The sequence below is a fragment of the Bubalus kerabau genome, chromosome 11, assembly GCF_029407905.1.
Source record: "Bubalus kerabau isolate K-KA32 ecotype Philippines breed swamp buffalo chromosome 11, PCC_UOA_SB_1v2, whole genome shotgun sequence".
NCBI lineage: Eukaryota > Metazoa > Chordata > Mammalia > Artiodactyla > Bovidae > Bubalus > Bubalus kerabau.
In genome coordinates, this window is record NC_073634.1 from 27,992,008 (window position 1) to 28,014,517 (window position 22,510).

Sequence of the window (22,510 nt, forward strand, 5' to 3'; positions counted from 1 at the left end):
GCTACATTTGATAGCTGACCTATAGATTTAGGGGTACATTTTCCAAATATTTTTTTGCAAAATGCTGTTTCCTTCGACAATTATTCTGTCAATTCACATTCCCATCACAGTACATTATGAATATGCCCATTTTGCTGTTTCTTGAAAAATACTGCATATTAAAATTGAATATTACTACATATTAAAATTGTAAAATAAACTTTTATTGTTTATTTTATGATAATGGAAGAATTATAATTTACTGTTGAAATGGGGGGAAAAAAACATGAAAAAAGATGCAGACACAAACCCCTGTAATCTCTCCACCCAGCAGCACTGACATTTTGGTGTGTCTCCAGTGTGTTTTTCTCTTCTTATCTTGTGTGCCTTCTTTGGGCTTGGACTGTGCGTTGTTGGGCGTTTACTGGGTATGGCAGAGGGGCTACGCTCCCCACGTGCAGCTTCTCCCTGTTAAGTGGTGTTTATTCTTCAGTGCTGCTATTGTCATCTTTGCTCTTTCTAGGTTGGTTTGTTTTTAAATATGTGAGAAATATGGTTGGAAAATGAATGATGGAACAGTAGGAGGAGAGGGGGAGGACAGTTAAATAAAGGCTGGAAAAATTCCATTCTTGAGACATTAACAGACATGCCTGATAGGTTTGATATAGCTGAAGTAGTGGAATGAGAGTAACAATACTTTGGGCAACTGCCTGGCCGTCCAGTGGTTAGGAGTTGGTGCTTTCACTGCTATAAGTGTGCCTCGCACCGCCCCGCCCACCCCTCCCCCCCAAAAAAAAGAATACTTTGTCATTCAGAAAGACTGATGCTCATTCAGAAACCAATCCAAGTGTTACTGTCTTGGACTGGGCAAAGATTTCTCAGGATCATGAAGATATTCTTCTGTTTTCTTGAAGTAGGTCTGTTTTATGTATATGGTGTGAATAGAGGTCAGTTAAAAGCTAAGTTTAAAAAGATACGATTTACAATATCATCAAGCAATATCAAACACCTAGGAATAAATTATAAGAAGGATGTCTTTAAAAGAAAAGGAAAAGATGTATAAAAACTCCACATAGAAACTATGGAGTATTGCTAAAGGAATTAAAGACTTAGTAAAGTAAACTTGTAACAATATGTCTGTTTTTCCCAAGTTGATCTAAAGATTCAATGTAATTCCAAAGAAAAACTTAGCAGGGTCCTGTGTGTGTGTGTGTGTGTGTGTGTGTGTGTGTGTGTAAATTAAGAAGCTGAGTCCAAAATCTGTGGTAATGGAAAGAACCAAGAATGTTTCAGAGCATGGTTCGTATTCTTCTGAGTGTCCCCCCATACACATTCAGGAGGGGCCTTGTGAGATCAAAACTGTTTTCATATCAACAGTAAGATGTTACTTACCTTTTCCCTATATTGATTTTGCCAAAACAAAATCATGTGCAAAAGCAATGGTGGGCTAACTGCTGGCACCAAGCCAGCCGGAATCAAGTCACTGTCACCAAACTGGACTGTACTTATCACTGTATTGTATGTAATGCCTTTTAAAAAAAATTGAAGAAAAATTTACACAACATATTAATATTGTACAGTATACAGGGTACATTAAGAGGTCACACATCTTTTTAGTGTTCCATGTACTGAAATGAGAAGTATGCATGAATCACTTTTGCTATATATGCAAGCGTGATGGTTATCTTGAGAAAAAAACTCATGGTCTTGTTTGAAATATGAGCTGAACTATTAAATAGCCACCTTTGTCATGGAACACCATGTTTGCCTGAAAAAGCCACTGAGAGATGGACTATGTTTTTTTTTAAGACATGACCATTTGGTGGATGTTTTTTGAAAATGAAGTAAACTAGTCATTCATGTGAAAACATAGTTGTCTGTTAAGCCAGACATTGAAGAGATTTGTACAACTGTAAAATAATGCCACTGTTCTCATTAATTTTGGAGGGGAAAATATAGTAGTTATTAATAGCAAGTATTTGCTAATGTGTAATATTTATTTTATTTTAAATTAGTTGATGTTAAATTTTAATATCTATCTAAGATAAATATTGATAGATATAACCCACAAAGAAAGAAGTTCTTTGAGGTCCTCAATAATTTTTTAGAAATATGAAGAGATCTTGAGATCTAAAAGTTTGAGAATCATGATAAAGTCAGTCTTTAAGAATAAAAATTTTAGAGGCTTATATCATTTGTTGTTAAGATACTTGTATAGCTACAGTCGGAGAAGGCAATGGCACCCCACTCCAGTACTCTTGCCTGGAAAATCCCATGGACGGAGGAGCCTGGTAGGCTGCGGTCCATGGGGTCGCCAAGAGTTGGACACGACTGAGCGACTTCCCTTTCACTCTTCACTTTTATGCATTGGAGAAGGAAATGGCAACCCACTCCATTGTACTTGCCGGGAGAATCCCAGGGATGGCGGAGCCTGGTGGGCTGCCGTCTATGGGGTCGCACAGAGTTGGACACGACTGGAGCGACTCAGCAGCAGCAGCAGCAGCAGCATAGCTACAGTAATTAATGTAGGATAGTATGGGTAAGTGGATTGTGAAATAAACCAGTGGGGTAGAATAGAAAAGCCAGAACAGACTCGCATATGTAGCACAAGTTGATAATTTGATGAAAGCTCCATTGCAATGTGGGCTTCCCTGGTGGCTCAGGGGTAAAGAATCCACCTGCAGTGCAGGAGACCCAGGTTTGATGCCTGAGTTGGGAAGATCCTTTGGAGAAGGGAATGGCTACCCAATCCAGTATTCTTTACTGGAGAATTCCCATGGACAGAGGAACCTGGCAGGCTACAGTCAGTCCATGGGACTATGAAGATTCAGACACGACTGAGTGACTGCCACACATACACACCTGGCGTTCCATTAATCACAATTCGTATGGAGTAGTGATATTCTAATTATACTGTTACTTCTTCATATACTAGTTGGAAGGCTTCTGTGCTTTTAGTTATGACTCTTAATTTTAGTTTTATGTTTTAGTGTATAACAACAGCTGCTGCTGCTGCTGCTAAGTCCCTTCAGACATGTCCGACTCTGTGCGACCCCATAGACGGCAGCCCACCAGGCTCTACCGTCCCTGGGATTCTCCAGGCAAGAACACTGGAGTGGGTTGCCATTTCCTTCTCCAATGCGTGAAAGTGAAAGTGAAGTTGCTCAGTCGTGTCGGACCCTCAGCGACCCCATGGACTACAGCCCACCAGGCTCCTCTGTCCATGGGATTTTCCAGGCAAGAGTACTGGAGTGGGGTGCCATTGCCTTCTCTGGTATAACAACAGCAGAGGCTATCAACTTTATCAGACTCAATCTCTGTTTTACGTATTTCTTTAAACTTCGTATGCTATTGTGGAATGAAATTCATAGATTAGTACTACATATGTGGTACATAATTTGGCTTGGAATTGAATTTTGGTTTGGAGATGACTAACCCCATTGTCCTCAAATATCTGTTGTCATTGAAAGTAGTTTATATCACATAGGTTCTCCACACTCTGCATATTACCCAAATTTCCCTTCATTTAAAGCTTAAAATTCTCTTACCCATTGTATTCTGCAGTTTCAGTGATGACCTTGGTGGTGAGGTGGTTGTGGTGGTTTAGTCGCTAAGTCGTGTCCGACTGTTGCAGCCCCATGGAACCTGCCAGGCTCCTCTGTCCATGGGATTCTCCAGGCAAGAATACTGGAGTGGGTTGCCATTTCCTTCTCCAGGGGATCTTCCCAACCCAGGAATCGAACCCAGGTCTCCTGCAACGCATGCAGATTCCTTACCAATTGAGCTATGAGGGAATCCCTGGTGGTGAGGTAGATGATTTAAGTTGGAAGACAACTGGCGTTATAGCTGAGCTCTTTTTCCCTAATATTGTATATATATTTTTCTCTTTGCCAGTGGTTTTGGCCTTTTTTAAAAATTTAGTACAGCCTTTGTATTATTACTATTTTTTTTCTTGAGATAACACTGGCATCTAACATTATGTAAGTTTCCTATGTACAATATTCTGTTTCTACTTCACTATGCACTACAATGTGCTTACCACTGAAATTTAGTTTCTGTTACCATACAGTTGATTCCCTTTACCCATTTCAGCCTCCCCGGGCCCCTTTCCCTCCAGTAACCACTCTTCTTTTCTCTGTATCTATGTGTTTGGTTTGTTCCTTTATTTTGTTTTTTGTTCATCTGTTTGATTCCACATATGAGTGAAATCTTACAGTATATGTCTTTCTCTAATTTATTTCACTTCCACAGTACCTTCAAAATCCATCCATGTTGTTGCAAATGGCAAGATTTCATCTTTTTTTTTATGGCTGATTGGGCTTCCCATGTAGCTCAATTGGTAAAGAATCTGCCTGCAATACTAGACACCTGGGTTCTATTCCTGGGTCAGGAAGATCCCCTGGAGAGGAAAATGGCAGCCCACTCCAGTATTCTTGCCTGGAGGACCCCATGGATAGAGGAGGCTGGAGGGCCACAGTCCATAGGGTCTCAACAGTTGGACACGAGTTAGCACTCTCTTTCTTTCTTATGGCTGATTAATATTCTATTGCATATATATCATACATTTTAATCCATTCATTTGGTGATGAGCACTTCAGGTGTTTCCATGTTTTGGCTATTATAAATAATCCTGCAGTGAACAAGGAGTGGGGAATACACATATTTTCAAATTAGTGTTTTTATAATCTGTGGATGAATTCCCAGAAGTGGAATAGCTTGATAACATGGTAATTCTGTTGTTAATCTTTGACAAATCAACGTACTATTTGGTTGGCCCAAAAGTTCTTTCAGGTTTTCCATAGCATCTTATGGATAAGTGAACTTTTTTGCCAACCCAAAATGGTAAAGACTCTGCCTGCAATGCAGGAGGTTTGATCCCTGGGTCTGGAAGATCCCCTGAAGAGGGGAATGGCTACCCACTCCAGTATTTCTGCCTGAAATTCCATGGATAGAGGAGCCTGGCAGGCTATAGTCAGCCCATGGGGGTTGCAAAGAGTTGAATGTGACTGAGCAATTAACAGTTAATATTTTCCATAGTGGCTGCACAAAATCCCATGAACAGTGCATGCTGCTGCTGCTGCTGCTAAGTCGCTTCAGTCGTGTCCGACTCTGTGTGACCTCATAGACGGCAGCCCACCAGGCTCCGCTGTCCCTGGGATTCTCCAGGCAAGAACACTGGAGTGGGTTGCCATTTCCTTCTCCATGTGGGTTCCCTTTTTTCCACACTCTTGTCAACACTTGTTATTTTTTGCCTTTTTGATAATAGCAATTCTAGCTCTAGCATGTGTGATGTGATATCTCATTGTGGTTTTGATTTATATTTGCCTAGTAATTAGTGATGTTGAATATCTCTGCATGTGCCTGTTGGCCATCTTTATGTCTTCTTTTGAGATTCATCTCCTCTGCCTGGTGTTTAATCAAATTGTTAAGTTTTTTTTGTTTAATTGTTTTTACATTAGACCTCCTAGATTGATTGTCTCCTGTTTTTGTCTTGTTGTTTTTTTATTTTTTAAAAAACTTGCTTATTTGTTTTTTGTTTTGAGCCAAATCTTTGAATTTTATCTTCTATCTGGTGATGTTTTAATTTTGGAAACATATTTTTAAATTTCTCAACCTTTTGTCTTCTGCATGTTCCTTTTCATTACATCCTATTTTTGTTTTATGAATGTACTCTCCTCACAAATGTTTTTAAACATGCTGATTGTATCTTCAAATTTCTCGTTGTTGTGTAAGTCACCTCTGTTTCCTCTAGTTTCAGGGTTTTTTTTTTTAAGTTTTTTGTATTTATCTTTTGTTCTGTAATCTTTTTGCAAATATTAGGTGATTCATAGCTGTTTATACTTTTATAAAACTAAGGGAATAGCGAGGCTAAACAGGAGCCACATTTATATGGACAGGCTGCTGGTAGACTTCTTTCTGTTAGGCTGTATAATGGGCTTTTCCAGGTTCTGTTCTTAAGACTGGAATTTTCCTTTCTGGTCTCTCTTTCTCTCTGTAAAAGCCCACAGTATTTCCTGGCAGTCTTGATGCTGAAAACTTGGCCTCTGTGTACTGGTGCCAAGTTGAATCTTGGAAACAGAGTTTTGGGTAAGATAGAAAAGAATAGCCTTATTGTTTTGCTAGGCAAAGTGGGGACACAGGGGACTCCTGCCTTCAAAAACTGTGTGTCCCATCCTGGAAGGATCTGACGAGGGGTTTCATGGCAGTGGTTCAAGGACTTCCCTGATGGCTCAGAGGGTAAAGTGTCTGTCTGCAATGCAGGAGACCTGGGTTTGATTCCTGGGTTGGGAAGATCCCCTGGAGAAGGAAGTGGCAACCCACTCCAGTACTCTTGCCTGGAAAATCCCATGGACGGAGGAGCCTGGTAGGCTGCAGTCCATGGGGTCACAAAGAGTCAGGACACACTGAGTGACAGGACCCGACCAAGGATGGGATTGCTGACAAGTTTAGGGTGTGGAGCAGGGCCTACATTCCTTTAATCTGGTCTCAGGTAGTCTCTTGATGAGCTGCTCTGATTCCTTTAATCTGGTCTCAGATGGTCTGGGGCTTCCCAGGTGGTAAAGAACCTGCCTGTCTGTGCAGGAGACACAGTTTCTATCCCTGGGTTGGAAAGATCCCCTGGAGGAGGGCCAGGGTCGCAAAGAGCTGCATGTGACTGAAGCAACTTAGCAGGCAGATGGTCTACTCTGGAATGAAGAATGCTGGCATTTTCCATTTTGGGGGTTTTAGTTCTGTAAAGAGCTCAAAAGTGATTTGTTACCTATATCCTTTGAGGTGGAACCAGGACCCTGCCCGAAGACTGTGCTATTGTTTCTTGACTGTGCCTCCCTTGTCTGTGTATACCCTTCCTTCACTGATTAGCAATTGTTTGAATCTGCCCTTTGGAACTCAGGGAAGGTCAAGAAGGCTGGAGTCTGTTCTTCAAACAAGCAACAGGGGACTCAGAGGCTTCTGTTCCCAGGAGCTCTGCAGAGTCCTGCTTTGTTCACTGTCCAGTCCAGGTACTAACTAGGTTCAACCCTGTGTAGCTTCTGAGATCAGATGAGATTGGATGTGTTTTGGGTGATCCTTTCCTAGATAATGGAGAAGGAAATGGCAACCCACTCCAGTACTCGTGCCTGGAACATTCCATGGACTGAGAAGCCTGGTAGGCTACAGTCCGTGGGGTTGCAGAGTTGGACACTACTGAGCAACTTCGCTTCGCTTCCTAGATAAGACTGGAATTTCTTTAGGGCTCTGCTGGGTAGATCCGTTTCGTTTTCCCTAGCATCAGGTCACTGTGCCTGTTTTGGACCTTGCCTCAATTGTTGTCTGTTGTCTGATTGTATTAAGTAAAATAGACCAATGCTATGTTTAATAGTAATAATGTTAAGTGGGCATTTGTGCCTTATTATGATCTTAGTGAAAATATCTCTAGTGTTTTCCTATTAAAGTGCTCATCCTGGGCTTTGGTTTGCTGTGCTCAGTCTGTCTTACCTGTCTATCTTCAAGAATTTTTTGACATCTTTCATGTGCTCCTGGCCTTCTTATTGTACTGATTTTAGGTTCTTTTGTTTCTAATGCTCTTGCTATTGTTTTAAAGGCATCTGAGAAAAAAGGAGATAAACCCCTGGGCTTTGCCTGTCATTTATTCATTATTATTGTGAGACTCCAAGTAAAAATACTTTGCAGTATTCGGGTTTATCTCCTTGTATGTCTTTGTGAAACTAGTTATGAAATTGTTTTGGAAATGTTTTGTGACTCTGAGTTATTCAACATTAAAAAAATGTTTTCATCCATTTTAAGAGGTGTAATCTGAAAATCTTTTGGTTCATGCTTTACCTTGAGTAGTTAATTTTTGAAGGTAGACTTTTTCTCTAGGTGGTCATACGTATCAGAAACTAATGAACAGAAAACAGTTAGCTATATGAAGAATCTATTTAGAAATAAAATCATATGGGGACTTCCCTGGTGGTCCAGTGGTTCTCCTACAGAGGGTGTAAGTTTGATCCCTGATCGGAAAATGCAGATCCGTCATGTGGCGTGGCCAAAAGACAAAAACAAAAGAAAAAAAATGTTCCAAAGACTGTAAAACTATAGTTAGTAGTGTTACCAAACAAAATTTGTGTACCCAAAATAGTGGGGTCAAATAAAGGTTCCAGTTTGGAGCAGTGAAAGGTTTATTGTAGGGCCAAGGAAGGATAATGAGCGTGGCTCATGCTCAAAAGCCCAGAACTTCCCAGTGGATTGTGGGGAGTTTTATAGCAAAATTTGGGGTGAGGGCTGCAGGGCATACAGTGGTTTTCTTCTGAGTGGTTGATGGTGAGATACCAGTGTTGGGGTCCTTTCATGGACTGGAACCTGGTGGTCCAGAGTCGATGATAAGAAAGTGAAAGAGAGAGCTGGAGGGAGGGGGAGAGAAAGAAAGAAAGAAAGAAAGACACGAGGACCCAAGCTCTGATGGAGCAAAGGTGCTTTATTAGCAGAAATGCAGGTGTATATATCTTTCGTAAGATTACTCAGCTATTACACAGGATGAAATTTTATCAATAGCCACAATATGGATAGTCTAATACATACAAGGTCGCTGACGCTGAAAAGAGTCACTGAAGGGAGTTACAGAAAGGAATCCAAGCAGATACCGTTTCTCATGATCTCAGTCCTGAGTGCAGCTCTACTCTTTCCTGGAATAGGAACTGATAAGAAACAGAAAATCCTTGAGAAACAGCACGTAGGAATCCTCCTGTTAAACATTCCCTGACACCAGAGTAGTGCTCCAAGAATCTTGCACTCAGCCTAAAGTTGCCGTCCTCCACATGGGTGTGGGGGACCTTGGTTCCTACAAAAGAACTCAAAAATACTCAAAAATATTATTCTATGTATTCCTTGAGGTGGAATCTGGATCCAGGGTTGCACTGTTGTTTCTTGACTGCTCCTCTTCTGATTCTGCATTTCCTCCCTTCCCTGATTAGCTACTATGTGGATGTGTCCTTTAGGATTCAGGGAACCTCAGGAAAACTGAGCCATGCTTGGTTTCAGTAGATGGAGGTTGATGGAAATAGATTGCCATGGTGAATTTATGAATTACTGAGATTGGGCATAGTTACCCAATTTGGATTAATGCTTGGACTAACCTACTATCCAAAAGCAGTGAATTTGTTGTCAGGATTAAGGAAAACTGAATTGGCCCCTCATTTATAAACTTGAACATTTTGAGGGGAAGGGATACATAATGTATATAGTTCAGAAATAAAAATGTGGGGTAAATAATAAAATGTTCCTTTCCTATACAGTCCCCAGCTCATTAATGTTCCTAGAATCTTATGTTTATTTCTAGAAACAATGTGTATAGAAGCAATGAGGTGTGTGTGTTAGTGTCTTTAAATAAATAGTGAAATAAATTATGACATTGTTATGTTGTGCTTGTCAAGTAATAAAGATGTGTCTCATTCAGTCCAATAGCTATTTTATATTTCTAATTTAGTCTTGTTCAGTTGCTCAGTTGTGTCCGACTCTTTACAACCCTATGGGCTGCAGCATGCCAGGCTTCCCAGTCCTTCACCATCTCTGGGAGCTTGCTCAAATTCATGGCTATTGAGTTGGCCATCCAACCATCTTGTCTTCTGTTGTCCCCTTCTCCTCCTGCCTTTAGTTTTTCCCAGCATCAGGGTTTTTTCTAATGAGTCAACTCTTCACATCAGGTGGCCAAAGTATTGGAGCTTCAGCATCAGTCCTTCTAGTGAATATTCAGGATTGATTTCCTTTAGGATTGACTGGTTTGATCTCCTTGCAGTCCAAGGGCCTCTCAAGAGTCTTCTCCAGCACCACATTTCAAAAGCATCAGTTCTTCAGCACTCAGCTTTCTTTAGGGTCCAAATCTTACATCCATACATGACTACTGGAAAAACCATAGCCTTGACTAGACGGACCTTTGTTGGCAAAGTAATGTCTCTGCTTTTTAATATGCTGTCTAGGTTGATCGTAGCTTTTCTTCCAGAGAGCAAGTGTCTTTTAATAACATTGCTGCAGTCACCATCTGCAGTGATTTTGGAACCCAAGAAAATAAAGTCTGTCACTATTTCCATTGTTTGCCATCTATTTGCCATGAAGTGATGGGACCGGATGCCATGATCTTAGTTTTTTGAATATTGAGTTTTAGGCCAGCTTTTGCACTCTCATCTTTCACTTTCTTCAAGAGGCTCTTTAGCCTCTTCGTTTTCTCATAAAGGCTGGTGTCATCTGCATATCTACAGTTACTGATATTTCTCCCGGCAATCTTGATACCTGCTTGTGCTTCATTTTAGTTCAGTTTAGTCACTCAGTCGTGTCCGACTCTTTGTGACCCCATGGACTGTAGCACACCAGGCTTCCCTGTCCATCACTAACTCCTGGAGGTTACTCAAACTCATGTTCATTGAGTCGGTGATGCCATCCAACCCTCTCATCCTCTGTAGGCCCCTTCTCCTCCCGCCTTCAAACTTTCCCAGCATCTGGGTCTTTTCTAGGGAGTCAGTTCTTCCCATCAGGTGGCCAAAGTTTTGGAGCTTCAGCTTCAGCATCAGTCCTTCCAGTGAATACTCAGGACTGATTTCCTTTAGGATTAACTGATTGAATCTCCTTCATCTAGCCCGGTATTTTGCATGATGTACTCTGCATATAAGTTAAATAAGTAGGGTGACGTAAAGAATAAGCAGGGTGATAAAGCTGACCACCAAAGAATTGATGCTTTTGAATTGTGGTGTTGGAGAAGACTCTTGAGAGTCCTTTGGACTGCAAGGAGATACAACCAGTTAATCCTAAAGGAAATAAGTTGGTGATGGACAGGGAAGCTTGTGCAGTCCATGGGGTTGCAAAGATTCAGACACTACTGAGTGACTGAACTGAAGCAGGGTAGCAATATATAGCCTTGACGTACTCTTTTCCCAATTTGGAGCCTGTCTGTTGTTCCATGTCCAGTTCTAACTGTTGCTTCTTGACCTGCATACAGGTTTCGCAGGAGACAGGTAAAGTGGTCTGGTATTCCCATTTCTTTTAAGAATTTTCCACAGTTTGTTCTGATCCACACAGTTAAAGGCTTTGGCGTAGTCAATAAAGCAGAAGTAGATGTTACTCTGGAACTCTCTTGCTTCTTCTGTGATTCAGTGGATTTTGGCAATTTGATCTCTGGTTCCTCTGCCTTTTCTAAATCCAGCTTGGACATCTGGACGTTCTCGGTTCACATACTGTTGAAGCCTGACTTGGGGAATTTTGAGCATTACTTTGCGAGCATGTGAGATGAGTGCAGTTATGTGGTAGTTTGAACATTCTTTGGCATTTCCTTTCTTTGGGATTGGAATGAAAACTGAACTTTTCCAGTCCTGTGGCCCCTGCTGAATTTTCCAAATTTTCTGGCATATTGAGTACAACACTTTAACAGCATCATCTTTTAGAACCTGAAATAGCTCAGCTGGAATTCCATCACCTCCACTAACTTTGTTCGTCATGATGCTTCCTAAGGCCCACCTGACTTTGGACTCCAGGATGTCTGGCTCTAGTCCAGTGATTGCACCATTGTGGTTATCGGGGTAATGAAGATCAGTTTTGTATAGTTCTTCTGTGTATTCTTGCCACCTTTTTTTAAAACATCTTCTTTTCTGTTAGGTCCATACCTTTTCTGTCCTTTACTGTGCCCATTTGCTGGGTTTTCCATATTTGTTGGCATATTGAATGTGTAGCACTTTCATGGCATCTTTTAGAACTTGAAATAGCTCAACTGAAATTCCATCACCTTCACTCGCTTTGTTCGTAATCCAATAATTGTTGGATATTTGCTTCACTTTAGTCTTTTACTGTTACAAATAATACTGCAAAGAGCAAATCTGTGCCTAGGTCATTTCACATGTTGAATTATGAGGTTGTGTACAAATTAAATTACAAAGTAAAACAGTAGAAAATGTCTTAATTATGTTTTTTGTATTTGTATTTCTTTCTTCATGTTTCTATATTGGTCAAAGCAGGGGAATTGAACTGAAAGGATGTGTAATTTGTGAATTTATGATGTCTCTGTTGAGACCTTTTTAAAATCTTCAGAGAAAACAAATTTTTACAGACTTGTGTCTATTGATAAATAAGTAGTAATGAAACTGTAACTCTGATTGGGATTTGAATTTACCGTTTTTTAATGAGATCACACACCTTGTATCAGGCTTAATGAAGCTGAAGTTCTTGATGTCTTGTAGCAGAAAGAATTCAGTGAGAGACAAAGTAATAGATAAGAAGGGGATTTATTTAGAAAGAAACACACTCCACAGTGTGAGCCATCTCAGAAGGCGAGAGGGGCACAGAGTATGGGTTTGTCAGGCTTTGTGAGCGGGGGACGGGGGGTGGATATTTCATAGGCTAATGAGTGAGAGGAGTATTCCAACCATTTTGGCAAGGAGTAGGGATTTCCAAGCCAGGCTTCAGCAATACATGAACCGTGAATTTCCAGATGTTCAAACTGGTTTTAGAAAAGGCAGAGGAACCAGAGATCAAATTGCCAACATCTGCTGGATCATCAAAAAAGCAAGAGAAACATCTATTTCTGCTTGATTGACTATGCCAAAGCCTTTGACTGTGTGGATCACAATAAACTGTGGAAAATTCTGAAAGAGATGGGAATACCAGACCACCTGACCTGCCTCTTGAGAAACCTATATGCAGGTCAGGAAGTAACAGTTAGAACTGGACATGGAACAACAGACTGGTTCCAAATAGGAAAAGGAGTATGTCAAGGCTGTATATTGTCACCCTGCTTATTTAACTTCTATGCAGAGTACATCATGAGAAACACTGGGCTGGAAGAAGCACAAGCTGAAATCAAGATTGCCGGGAGAAATATCAATAACCTCAGATAATGCAGATGACACCACCCTTATGGCAGAAAGTGAAGAGGAACTCAAAAGCCTCTTGATGAAAGTGAAAGAGGAGAATGAAAAATTTGGCTTAAAGCTCAACATTCAGAAAACGAAGATCATGGCATCTGGTCCCATCACTTCATGCGAAATAGGTGGGGCAACAGTGGAAACAGTGTCAGACTTTATTTTGGGGGGCTCCAAAATCCCTGCAGATGGTGATTGCAGCCATGAAATTAAAAGACGCTTACTCCTTGGAAGGAAAGTTATGACCAACCTAGATAGCATATTCAAAAGCAGAGACATTACTTTGCCAACAAAGGTCCATCTAGTCAAGGCTATGGTTTTTCCAGTGGTCATGTGAGAGTTGGACTGTAAAGAAAGCTGAGCACCAAAGAACTGATGCTTTTGAACTGTGGTGTTGGAGAAGACTCTTGAGAGTCCCTTGGACTGCAAGGAGATCCAACTAGTCCATCCTAAAGGAGATCAGTCCTGGGTGTTCTTTGGAAGGAATGATGCTAAAGCTGAAACTCCAATAGTTCGGCCACCTCATGTGAAGAGTTGACTCATTGGAAAGGACTCTGATTCTGGGAGGGATTGGGGGCAGGAGGAGAAGGGGACGACAGAGGATGAGATGGCTGGATGGCATCACTGACTCGATGGATGTGAGTTTGCGTGATCTCCGGGAGTTGGTGATGGACAGGGAGGCCTGACATGCTGTGATTCATGGGGTCACAAAGAGTCAGATATGACTGAACGACTGAACTGAGGGATTTCCAGAAATTGCACCACCATGCACTTTTTGACCTTTATGGCCGACTTTGGAAATGGCATGGTGCCTGTGGGTGTGTCATTCAGTTCGCTAATGTGTTACAGTGGGTTTCCCTGGTAGCTCAGTTGGTAAAGAATTGGCTTGCAATGTGGCAGACCTGGGTTCGATCCCTGGGTTGGAAAGATCCTGTGGAGGAGGGCATGGCAAACCACTCCAGTTTTCTTGCCTGGAGAATCCCCATGGACTGAGGAGCCTGGTGGGCTACTTGTCCATGGGACCACAAAGAGCTGAACACAGCTGAGTGACTAAGCATGCATGTATTACAGTGAGTATACTGAGGCTCAGAGTCTAGTGGACTTCGACTGTCTGCCATCTTGGACTTGTTTGGTTTTAATCAGTTCATGTTGTGTCCTCGGGCTCTGTCATTCTTTTAAAGGTTGTGCCCTGCCCCCTTCCCTCCTGTTTTAGTAATGTTAAGTTTAAAATGTATAAATAATAAAATAGAACTCCACTGTGAGTTAGCAGTCTCTCTCTAGAGTTTACTATTAATGTTAAAGAAACTAATAAAAGCAATTTTCTTTCTGTACATTTTGTGTACCAGTATTTTTATTTTAAGATGTTAGATTTTTGTGACTTTCTTGGTATCTGTAAACAAAATTTGAATTAGCCAAAAGAGTGCTATTGAGACCATAAGTAGCGCTACTTAAGAGATGAATGTAGAATAAAGACGTTACCTAGCATGCTTAGGCTTTTAGGAGAAGCAGGACTAAAGGAAAAACAAAAATGAGAAAAATCATACCACAATTTAACATTTCTAAGTCTACATGTTTAGCACATTTTCTCTCAACTCTTGTGTTTATGCTATGTAATCTTTGGTGGTTGAAGTGTTTTCTTTTGCAACTAAAATGATAATGAAGAAAAGCACTGGGTGTATACCACAGAGTAGCCTACATTTTGTACTGGTGTTCCACACGGTTGTGCAAATAAACGCTTATGAGATTTTCTTAGTATCAAAACAGTTTATTGGTCATCTTGTCTTGGAGAAGAGGAACTTCCTAGTGCCTTTTGAACACTTCACTTTCTCCTAGGTATAAAAGGAAAAGTGGCACCAAGAGAGGATTTTTTTCCCTTGAATTACTCTTTGAAAGTTTCTTTCATGTTTGTTATCATATCTCCAGTATCAGGGATTCATATCTTATTGCTTTGGTTCTCTCCACATGCCATAAACACAGGCGGCTTTCTAAAACACTGCTTGTTGTGTTTCTTCACAGAATCCACTGAGCTGTTACATTAAGCTCAACCTTGGGTTTTCATTCCTCTAGCTCACCTACTCACAGAGGTGTTTCAGCTTTTCTGTTTTGTTTCTTGGGGGCCTGCTTTAACTTTTATTTGTTAACATCTGTTAAAGTAGTATTAACAACAGAAAATATATATTTGAATAGAAATACTTGAAAGTGTCCAGATTTCTTTCTCCTTTATTCTCTTTTTAATAATCCAAAGTTGTATAAAATATATTTTTTTGCTTATATAGGCAGTCCTTAAATATTTGTTAGTAAGATATAGTTAAGAAAACCATGGTTAGTCAATATCGTGTTGTCATCCAGGAGCACTCTTGTCTCTCAAGGAACATTTGACAAAGTCTGGACAGTGTTGGTTTTTGCATCTGGTTTAGGACTCCTCTGTCATCTACTGACTCAGCCAGTGGTGCTGCCAGGGTTCAGAAAACCTGATTTAATGTCATCATAACTCTTGCTCCCTTGGTGTATGTACGTGTGTGTGTATACACATGAATTTATATACTTGATCTAATTAGGACCCTCCCCCTTCACTTTAAATATACGAATATAGCTGTCTAGTATTACCTCAGGCAGTTATGTGGCTGGTTCCCATTGTGCAGTTATTTTCAACTTCTCTGACGCTGACTTTGGCGTTTATACTACTCTTACACTGCCACTATTCATCTTCAGTTTTGAAAATGTCTCTTTGCTTCCTCTTCTCCATTCCCTTTTGTGTTTCCACCATATCACAGTTTTATTTAACTTAATAATCATCTCTGTATTTTATGAGCATATAAATATTCCTCACATAATTGTCTCTTGTACAACCTTTCGTTTTCCTTGGAATTAATAATTGTTTTGCCTTTTCCTTTTGATTAATCTTCTAAAATGTAAAACATTCTAGTCCTTGCTTATCTGAAAATGTTTTTCACACTTGACTGGTGATTTGTTTAGGGATATAATTCTGGTTTGGAAATAATTTCCCTCAGAATTTTGAATCTTTTCTTTTGTCCTATCTTACATTCCTGCTGTTGAGAAACATAATCTTCTGAAAGCATTTTGCATTTTTACATTTCATTTAAAAAAAATTTGCTCATTGTGTTTAGTGGATTAAATGGTTTATAAAACTATTTGCTGAATTTCAATCACAGAACCAGGCGTGATTCTTTATATGAAAAAATGTTCAGAATTCAGTTTGTGGCTAATATCAGACTCAAGATCAGTGACACACATGCCACTTTTTCGAAAGGAATGAGTCTTAGAAAGTGAGCCTTTTGATTTGGGGTACTGTCCGGTTTGCAGACAAAGCTTCCAGGATGGCACAGAGAGCGTCCATGTGCTCTCCACTCAGGTCCTGCTTAATGTTTACAGTTCATTTAATCATGCCGTCTTCATCAAAACTAAGAAATTCACACAGATATGTTACTGTGTTACTACACCCCAGACTGTATCCAAACATTAACCATTCTTTCTCTGACGTCCTTTTGCTGTTCCCAGATTTACCCTGACATTGCATTTAGGCATCATGCCTTCATCATCTCCTCAGGTCTGTAGAGTGTCCCAGTCTTTCCTTGTTTTTCATGACCTTGATAGTTATGAAGAAGAATATATATATATTTTAATAATGACTTTATTGAGATATTGTGGTGGTTAAATTAGTGGTCAACTTGACTGGGCTCCTGTCATACTCAGATGTCTGGTAAAAAACCCTGTGTGTGTCCATGAGGGTGTTTCCAGAAGAGATTATTTGAATCAGTAGACTGAGTAAAGCAGATGGTCTTTCCCAGTGTGAGGGAAACCTCTTCCATTCAGTTGAGGATCTGAAAAGAGCAAAAATGTAGAAGAGAGAATTCTCCCTCTCTGACTAAGCTGGGACCGCGGTTTCTTCCTCTCTGACTGGGACTCATGGCAGCAGCACTCTTGATTCTCAGGCCTTTGGAGTTGGGCTACAACTGCACGTTTTGTTTGCTCATTCATCAGTTGATGGAAATTTGGATTGTTCTACTTTTTGTCTATTGTAAATAATGCCGCTGTGAATGTCTGTGCACAAGATTTTGTGTGGATGTATGTTTTCTTTTCTCATGGTATTATACTTACGTGTGGAATTGCTGGGTCAGATGGCAGCTGTGTGTTTAACATTTTGAGGAACTGCCAAACTGTTTTCTCAAGTGACTATACAGTTTTGTATCCTCACCAGCAAAGTGTTAGTGTTCCAGTTTTGCCAATCCATGTCAACACTTGTTATTGTCTGTGTTTTTCATTTTAGCCCATCTTTGTGGTTTTCTGTGAACTGTATCTCACTGTGTTTTTTATTTTGCATTTTTGTAATGGCTAAGAATGTTGAGAGTCTTCCCCCCACCACAACAGCAAATTATTTCTTTGCACATTTTAAAAAGTGAAATGTAATCGACATACAGCATTATGTTAGTTTCAGGTGTACTACATAGTGATTTGACATTTGTATACATTACGAGATGATCACAATAAAACTAGCAACTGTCTGTCCCCCATACCAAGTTACTACAATATCACTGACCATATTCCTTATGCTCTATATTATTACATTCCCATGACTTATTTATTTTCTAATTTGATGTTTGTACCTCTTAGTCCCCTTCACCTATTTGCCCCCATGCACCACTGCCCACCCCCATGTACCACTGCCCCCCCCCATCTCTACCCCTTCCCCTCTGGCAACCACATGTTTGTTCTCTGTGAGTCTGTTTTCCTCTTGTTTTATTTTTTTGTTTTTTAAATTCCACATGTAAGTGAGAGATCACATGGCTATTTGTCTTTCTTTGTCTGATTTATTTCATAGCCTCTAGATCTATCTATGTTTTTGCAAATGGCAAGATTTCTTTTTTTTAAATGGAAAAATACCTTTCTTTAATGAAGAAATAATGGCTTTCAGTGAACAAGGCAGGTTTAAAATTCATGTTCAGTGTGCCTAAGGATCACCTGGTCATGCTTGTTAACCACATAGATTCTTGGATCCCTTCCAAGATATTTGGATTCAATTATCTTCGTGCGACACTAAGAAAGTTTCATTTTTCCAGGTCCTGGACCATTGTACTTCTGTGTGTTAGTGAAGGAAAGCCTTCAGATAGTGGGGGAAATGTATGCTAATTTAAACTTCCTTGTTTTCCACTTGTACAAATGGGTAACATCTTTTGATAAGAGGAAAAATAACCTGGGTGCACATTTTACATAAGGTTTTTGAGTCCTGTGGGATTGTGCTAACATCTTGTGAAGGAAACAGCAGATTTCAGGCTGATCAGTACCTGCCATTAAACATGGGACTGTACTGTGTTGTAATAATTACATTTTTCTCTGACCCTGTACTCTGCCATTTCTGAAATATAATATTTATATATATTGTTTGAAATAAAATATACTAAAAAAAACTTTTTGAATGATATGTGGGAAAATATGTTATCTCTAGTAATTCTGTGCTCCTGTCGAAAAGCAGTATGAATGGGCCTTGAGTGATCTTTCTCAATGTTACAGTCTTTCCTATGTTTTATATTGTTAATGTTTTCATATCTTTATTCCTTATGGTTTAAAGTGCTGTGGAAGAGACACAGGTTCATTGCTTGAGATTCAGGGTAAAACAATTGCATTATCTATATTCAGAATTTGTTAATAGTTCCTTTAGTTTGCAGTTAGCTTAAAATTTATCATGTTTTTCCTGTGAGCCAAGATTTGTTCAGCATAACGGAAGCCAACACTTTAAATCTCTTTTTAAACTACTTTATCAACAACTCTTGGTGTGGTGGTATGTGTGTTAATTACATATTCATGTTTACTTCATAAAACAATTCTGACTCAGTCTCTTACTTTGTTACTGTTAATACATGTACATGAAAATATAAGTGTCACATTTTTGTTTTTAATGGGGGGAAGGTACAGTATAGATACATTAAAGAAAAATTATAAGTTAAAATCATCTATTATCCTTTCCTTTTTGCATAAAATCTGTATTTCCGAAGGTATTTTACATTTTAGATTGATTGGGATGGCTATCCTTTTATTGGTTTTGTAATCATCTTGGGCCTCTAAAAGCAGTATAACCAATGTTTCCTTACCTCCTGATGTAAATATGAAAATAATGGTTTAGTGATTCAGTTTAACATCTTTTTTCATGGACTTTCGTGGAGGTCCAGTGGTTAAGAGTCTGCCTGCCAATGCAGGCAGGCGACATGGGGTTTGATCCCTGGTCCACGAAGACTACATGCCACGGGGCAGCTAAGCCTGTGTACCTGTGCTCTAGAGCCCATGCGCCGCAACAAAAGAAGCTGGTACACTGCAACTAGAGAGTAGCCCATGCTCACTGCAACTAGAGAAAGCCTGCATGCATCATTGAGGACCCAGCGTAGCCATAAATAAATAATTCTTAAAAGAAAAAATCTTTTATCATTTCAGACAGTATGGAGGCACCTTTATGCTGTATTCTTTTTATGAATTTTCAGTGTCTGTTATCTTATAAAATTCAAGTGATACCTATTAAAATAACATTTATAGCATCTGGTCCTCCCCATTTCTTTTTTAAACCTGACTATAGAGAACTTAAAAAAAAAGATTTTATGATTTCTAGGTGGAATAAGTATTAAATGTTAGAAATATTGCTTTGTCAGCTGTTACTGAGGCAAGAGAAGTAAATGAAACTATTTTTGGAAATCCCGTCTGTTCCTTAAGCACTCTTGCATGTGTGAGCACATATTCATGGGTCATAGAAGTTCTTCTGTGGCTGTCGTAGATGTGCTAACAGCAGCAGAGCAGTTCCCCTTCTTGTAATTCTGTCCTTTGCATGAGCATATCAGGTAATTATTGATTTTGAGTGTTATATGCACTGAAATAATGATGTTATTTTTTCTGCTTCAGTACTATGCACGAATAAAATACATTGGCAAAACAGAAAACCTTCATAACTTGCAGTAACAGAATTACGGATTTGACAGGGTAGTGTAGAAGTACCACGTGCTCTCAGAGAAACCTTTTGAAGTGATATCAATCTAAGATGATTAACAGAGAAATTTATTTTGATGAGAGGAAAACTTTTTTTTTTCAATTTAAGTTTAAGGAATATACAGTTGCAAAATGCTTAGTGTAGTTTTTGACTTATGCATTCGTGTTTTGCTTTTGGTAATTTTTTCCTTTGAACTGTATTTCACTCTGGTAATCCAACAACAAACTTCCTATGTAATGTGTATTTGATGCATTTGTTTTTACATGTTAATTCGTGGAGAGCAAGTCATGATTTTTGTTTAGAAACCAAGTGATATTATGACATTTTAAAAGTATTTTGTGAGTCCTGACCAATATCTGTAACTTGAATAGTCTCTCACAATTCTCCTGTCAAACTAGTAGCTATACTGAATTTTTCAAACTGGGAAGATAATTTTAAAAGTGGTATTAAATGCCACTACGTGAATAACCATAATTTTTCTCAGGTCTAGACAGGCCTTTTTTAAACAGCATTTCATTTTCAAGTACACACCCAGCTATGATCAAAGGTAAATGCCATGAGACTTCAAGATCCATGAATGTGTCGATCTTTATTTGCCCCTTGTTCTATAGGAGTTCCTTGTGTTTAAATTTTAACTAGTCTTTAGAGCAGTTTCAATAAAGGTAAGTTAGCAATAAAGGTATAGTTACGTCAGGTAATCCTGTTGTAAATGTGTATTATTTTTATGTTCTTGTATGCAGTGGCTACTATAAAAATTTGAAGGTTATTTTAGGCACTGGTTTACATGGTGATTTCTTTAAAAATCCCTTGTATAAAATTACCTCATATTAACTCTTTACAGATTCAGAAACTAACTTTGTCTGAAGATTACATTGTACTCTTCTTTTCTTCTTAAAGAGTTAGGAAATACCTATAAAATGTTTTATGTTGTAGGGATTTACTACCTAACACTGTTCCTTCCCCAGGTTAGCCTCTCAACAAATGTCTACAGCCTTATTTTTTAGGTTCCATAACACCAAGATGTAGAATAAGTCCAAGTATATACATGTCTAGATGTTCCTAACTGTCATCTAGTTTCTTAATACTACCTTCATATTTTGAATGTTCCTAACTTTGTGTATATCATCTCTGTGAAGGCAAAGTGGCTTTTCTTGCATTGATTGACCTTTTTTCTCTTTCAACAGGGGGAAATGCAGTGTTGCCCTTCTGAATGAGACAGAGTCAGTATTGTCATATCTTGATAAAGAGGTAATTCACAATTATACTTGTGTGTGTTTCCCTCTCTATTTCATACAAAGCCTATACTTTTGTATTATTTCTTCTTCTAACAAATTATTGCATAATGATAAATGATATTATGGTAGAAGTATAATGATTAGAATATATTCAGGTAATTTCATTTTTCTGGTTAACTGAGATAAAAGTTGGCAAAAACTCCTTAGATCTATCTTTGCTTCGTAATGAAAAGTTGGTAAAGTATAGCAAATGATTGAATTGGTAGTGAAAGAACTTTTTTGGAGGGACAAACTAATTTGGGCTTTATGAAATAAATAAAAATACTTGATCCTCTTCCCTTTTTTAAAAAAATTTTTTGGAAGTAAATAGCTTTTCTTTTAGGCTCTTTGCAGATAAAATTTTACCATTGGTGGTCTGCTTCCTTTACTAGAATCCCAATAAACTTTGTCACCTAAGAATAATTTTTTCTGTAACCTTCAAGAGACGTCATAAACATTTTTATGAAATTGAATTAGAGCATGGATGCCATTGAAGGGAGGAAATTCTCGTAAGCAGACTATTTTACATTTTGCAGTTTTATGTGACTTTTATCAATTTGGATGTGGGGAAAATACTATTTATTGATGGTTCAGTATTTAACCTTTATAATTTCATAGTGTTTGTTTTCCCATAATCTTTATTACATATATATTTTAAAAAGCAAAATTAAAGGGACATATTTTCTTAAAAAAAAAAAAAATAGTTTTCTGTGCTCGAAAGTGTTGCTCCCTTATCTCAAATCAAGTAAAATTACAGAAAAAGACTGATGCAAACATGTAGAACTACTGTGCACCAGAAACCTAATAAGAAGGAAAGTAAGTATTCAAGGCAGAAAAAAAGGCTAATAGTCTTGTGAAATTTGAAAAAGAAGGATTTATTGTCAGTCTGTCAAACAGAATGATGGATAATATAGATTGATGATGCTCAGAAATTATCTTTTCATTCACAGAAGCAGAAATAAAAATAAATGGTCAATATATTTTAGTATATTATATTGTATTTGGCTGTTCTGAGAGTGGATTTTTATTGCTGCATTGTGTTTGTGTGGCTTGCGGAATCTTAGTTACCCGACCAGGGATTGAGCCCAGGCCACTGAGTGAGAGTACAGAGACCTTACCACTGGGCCACATGGAAATTCTCTGATTTTTCTTTTTAAAGATGCTATTTGTTACCTTCTAATTTGTTAACAATTTGTATCTGCTAAGGATTGTAGTAGATGAAAATTTGCCAAGTCTTTAGGATTTTTTTTTTCCTATCCTCTTGCTTTTTAACCTCAGTCCTTTATCAGTCTACTGTTCTTTAATAGGCCCTTTCAGGGTTTAATACGGAGAGTCATGCAGTAGATGACCCTCACATCCATGGGGCAGGGAGGTGGGGGGGGGGCAAAAGG

The 22,510-nt window shown here is 38.9% G+C and overlaps 1 protein-coding gene across 6 annotated transcripts in view; it reads left to right on the forward strand.

Annotated features, from left to right (window-relative positions):
• MTA3 (metastasis associated 1 family member 3) overlaps positions 1 to 22,510 on the forward strand; it is a 195,084-nt gene that overhangs the window by 103,529 nt on the left and 69,045 nt on the right. For all 6 annotated transcript variants that reach the window (XM_055539928.1, XM_055539929.1, XM_055539933.1 and 3 more), the window contains exon 5: positions 21,030 to 21,093. In XM_055539928.1, the coding sequence (XP_055395903.1) occupies positions 21,030 to 21,093 (64 nt within the window). The remainder of the gene's footprint in view (positions 1 to 21,029; positions 21,094 to 22,510) is intronic.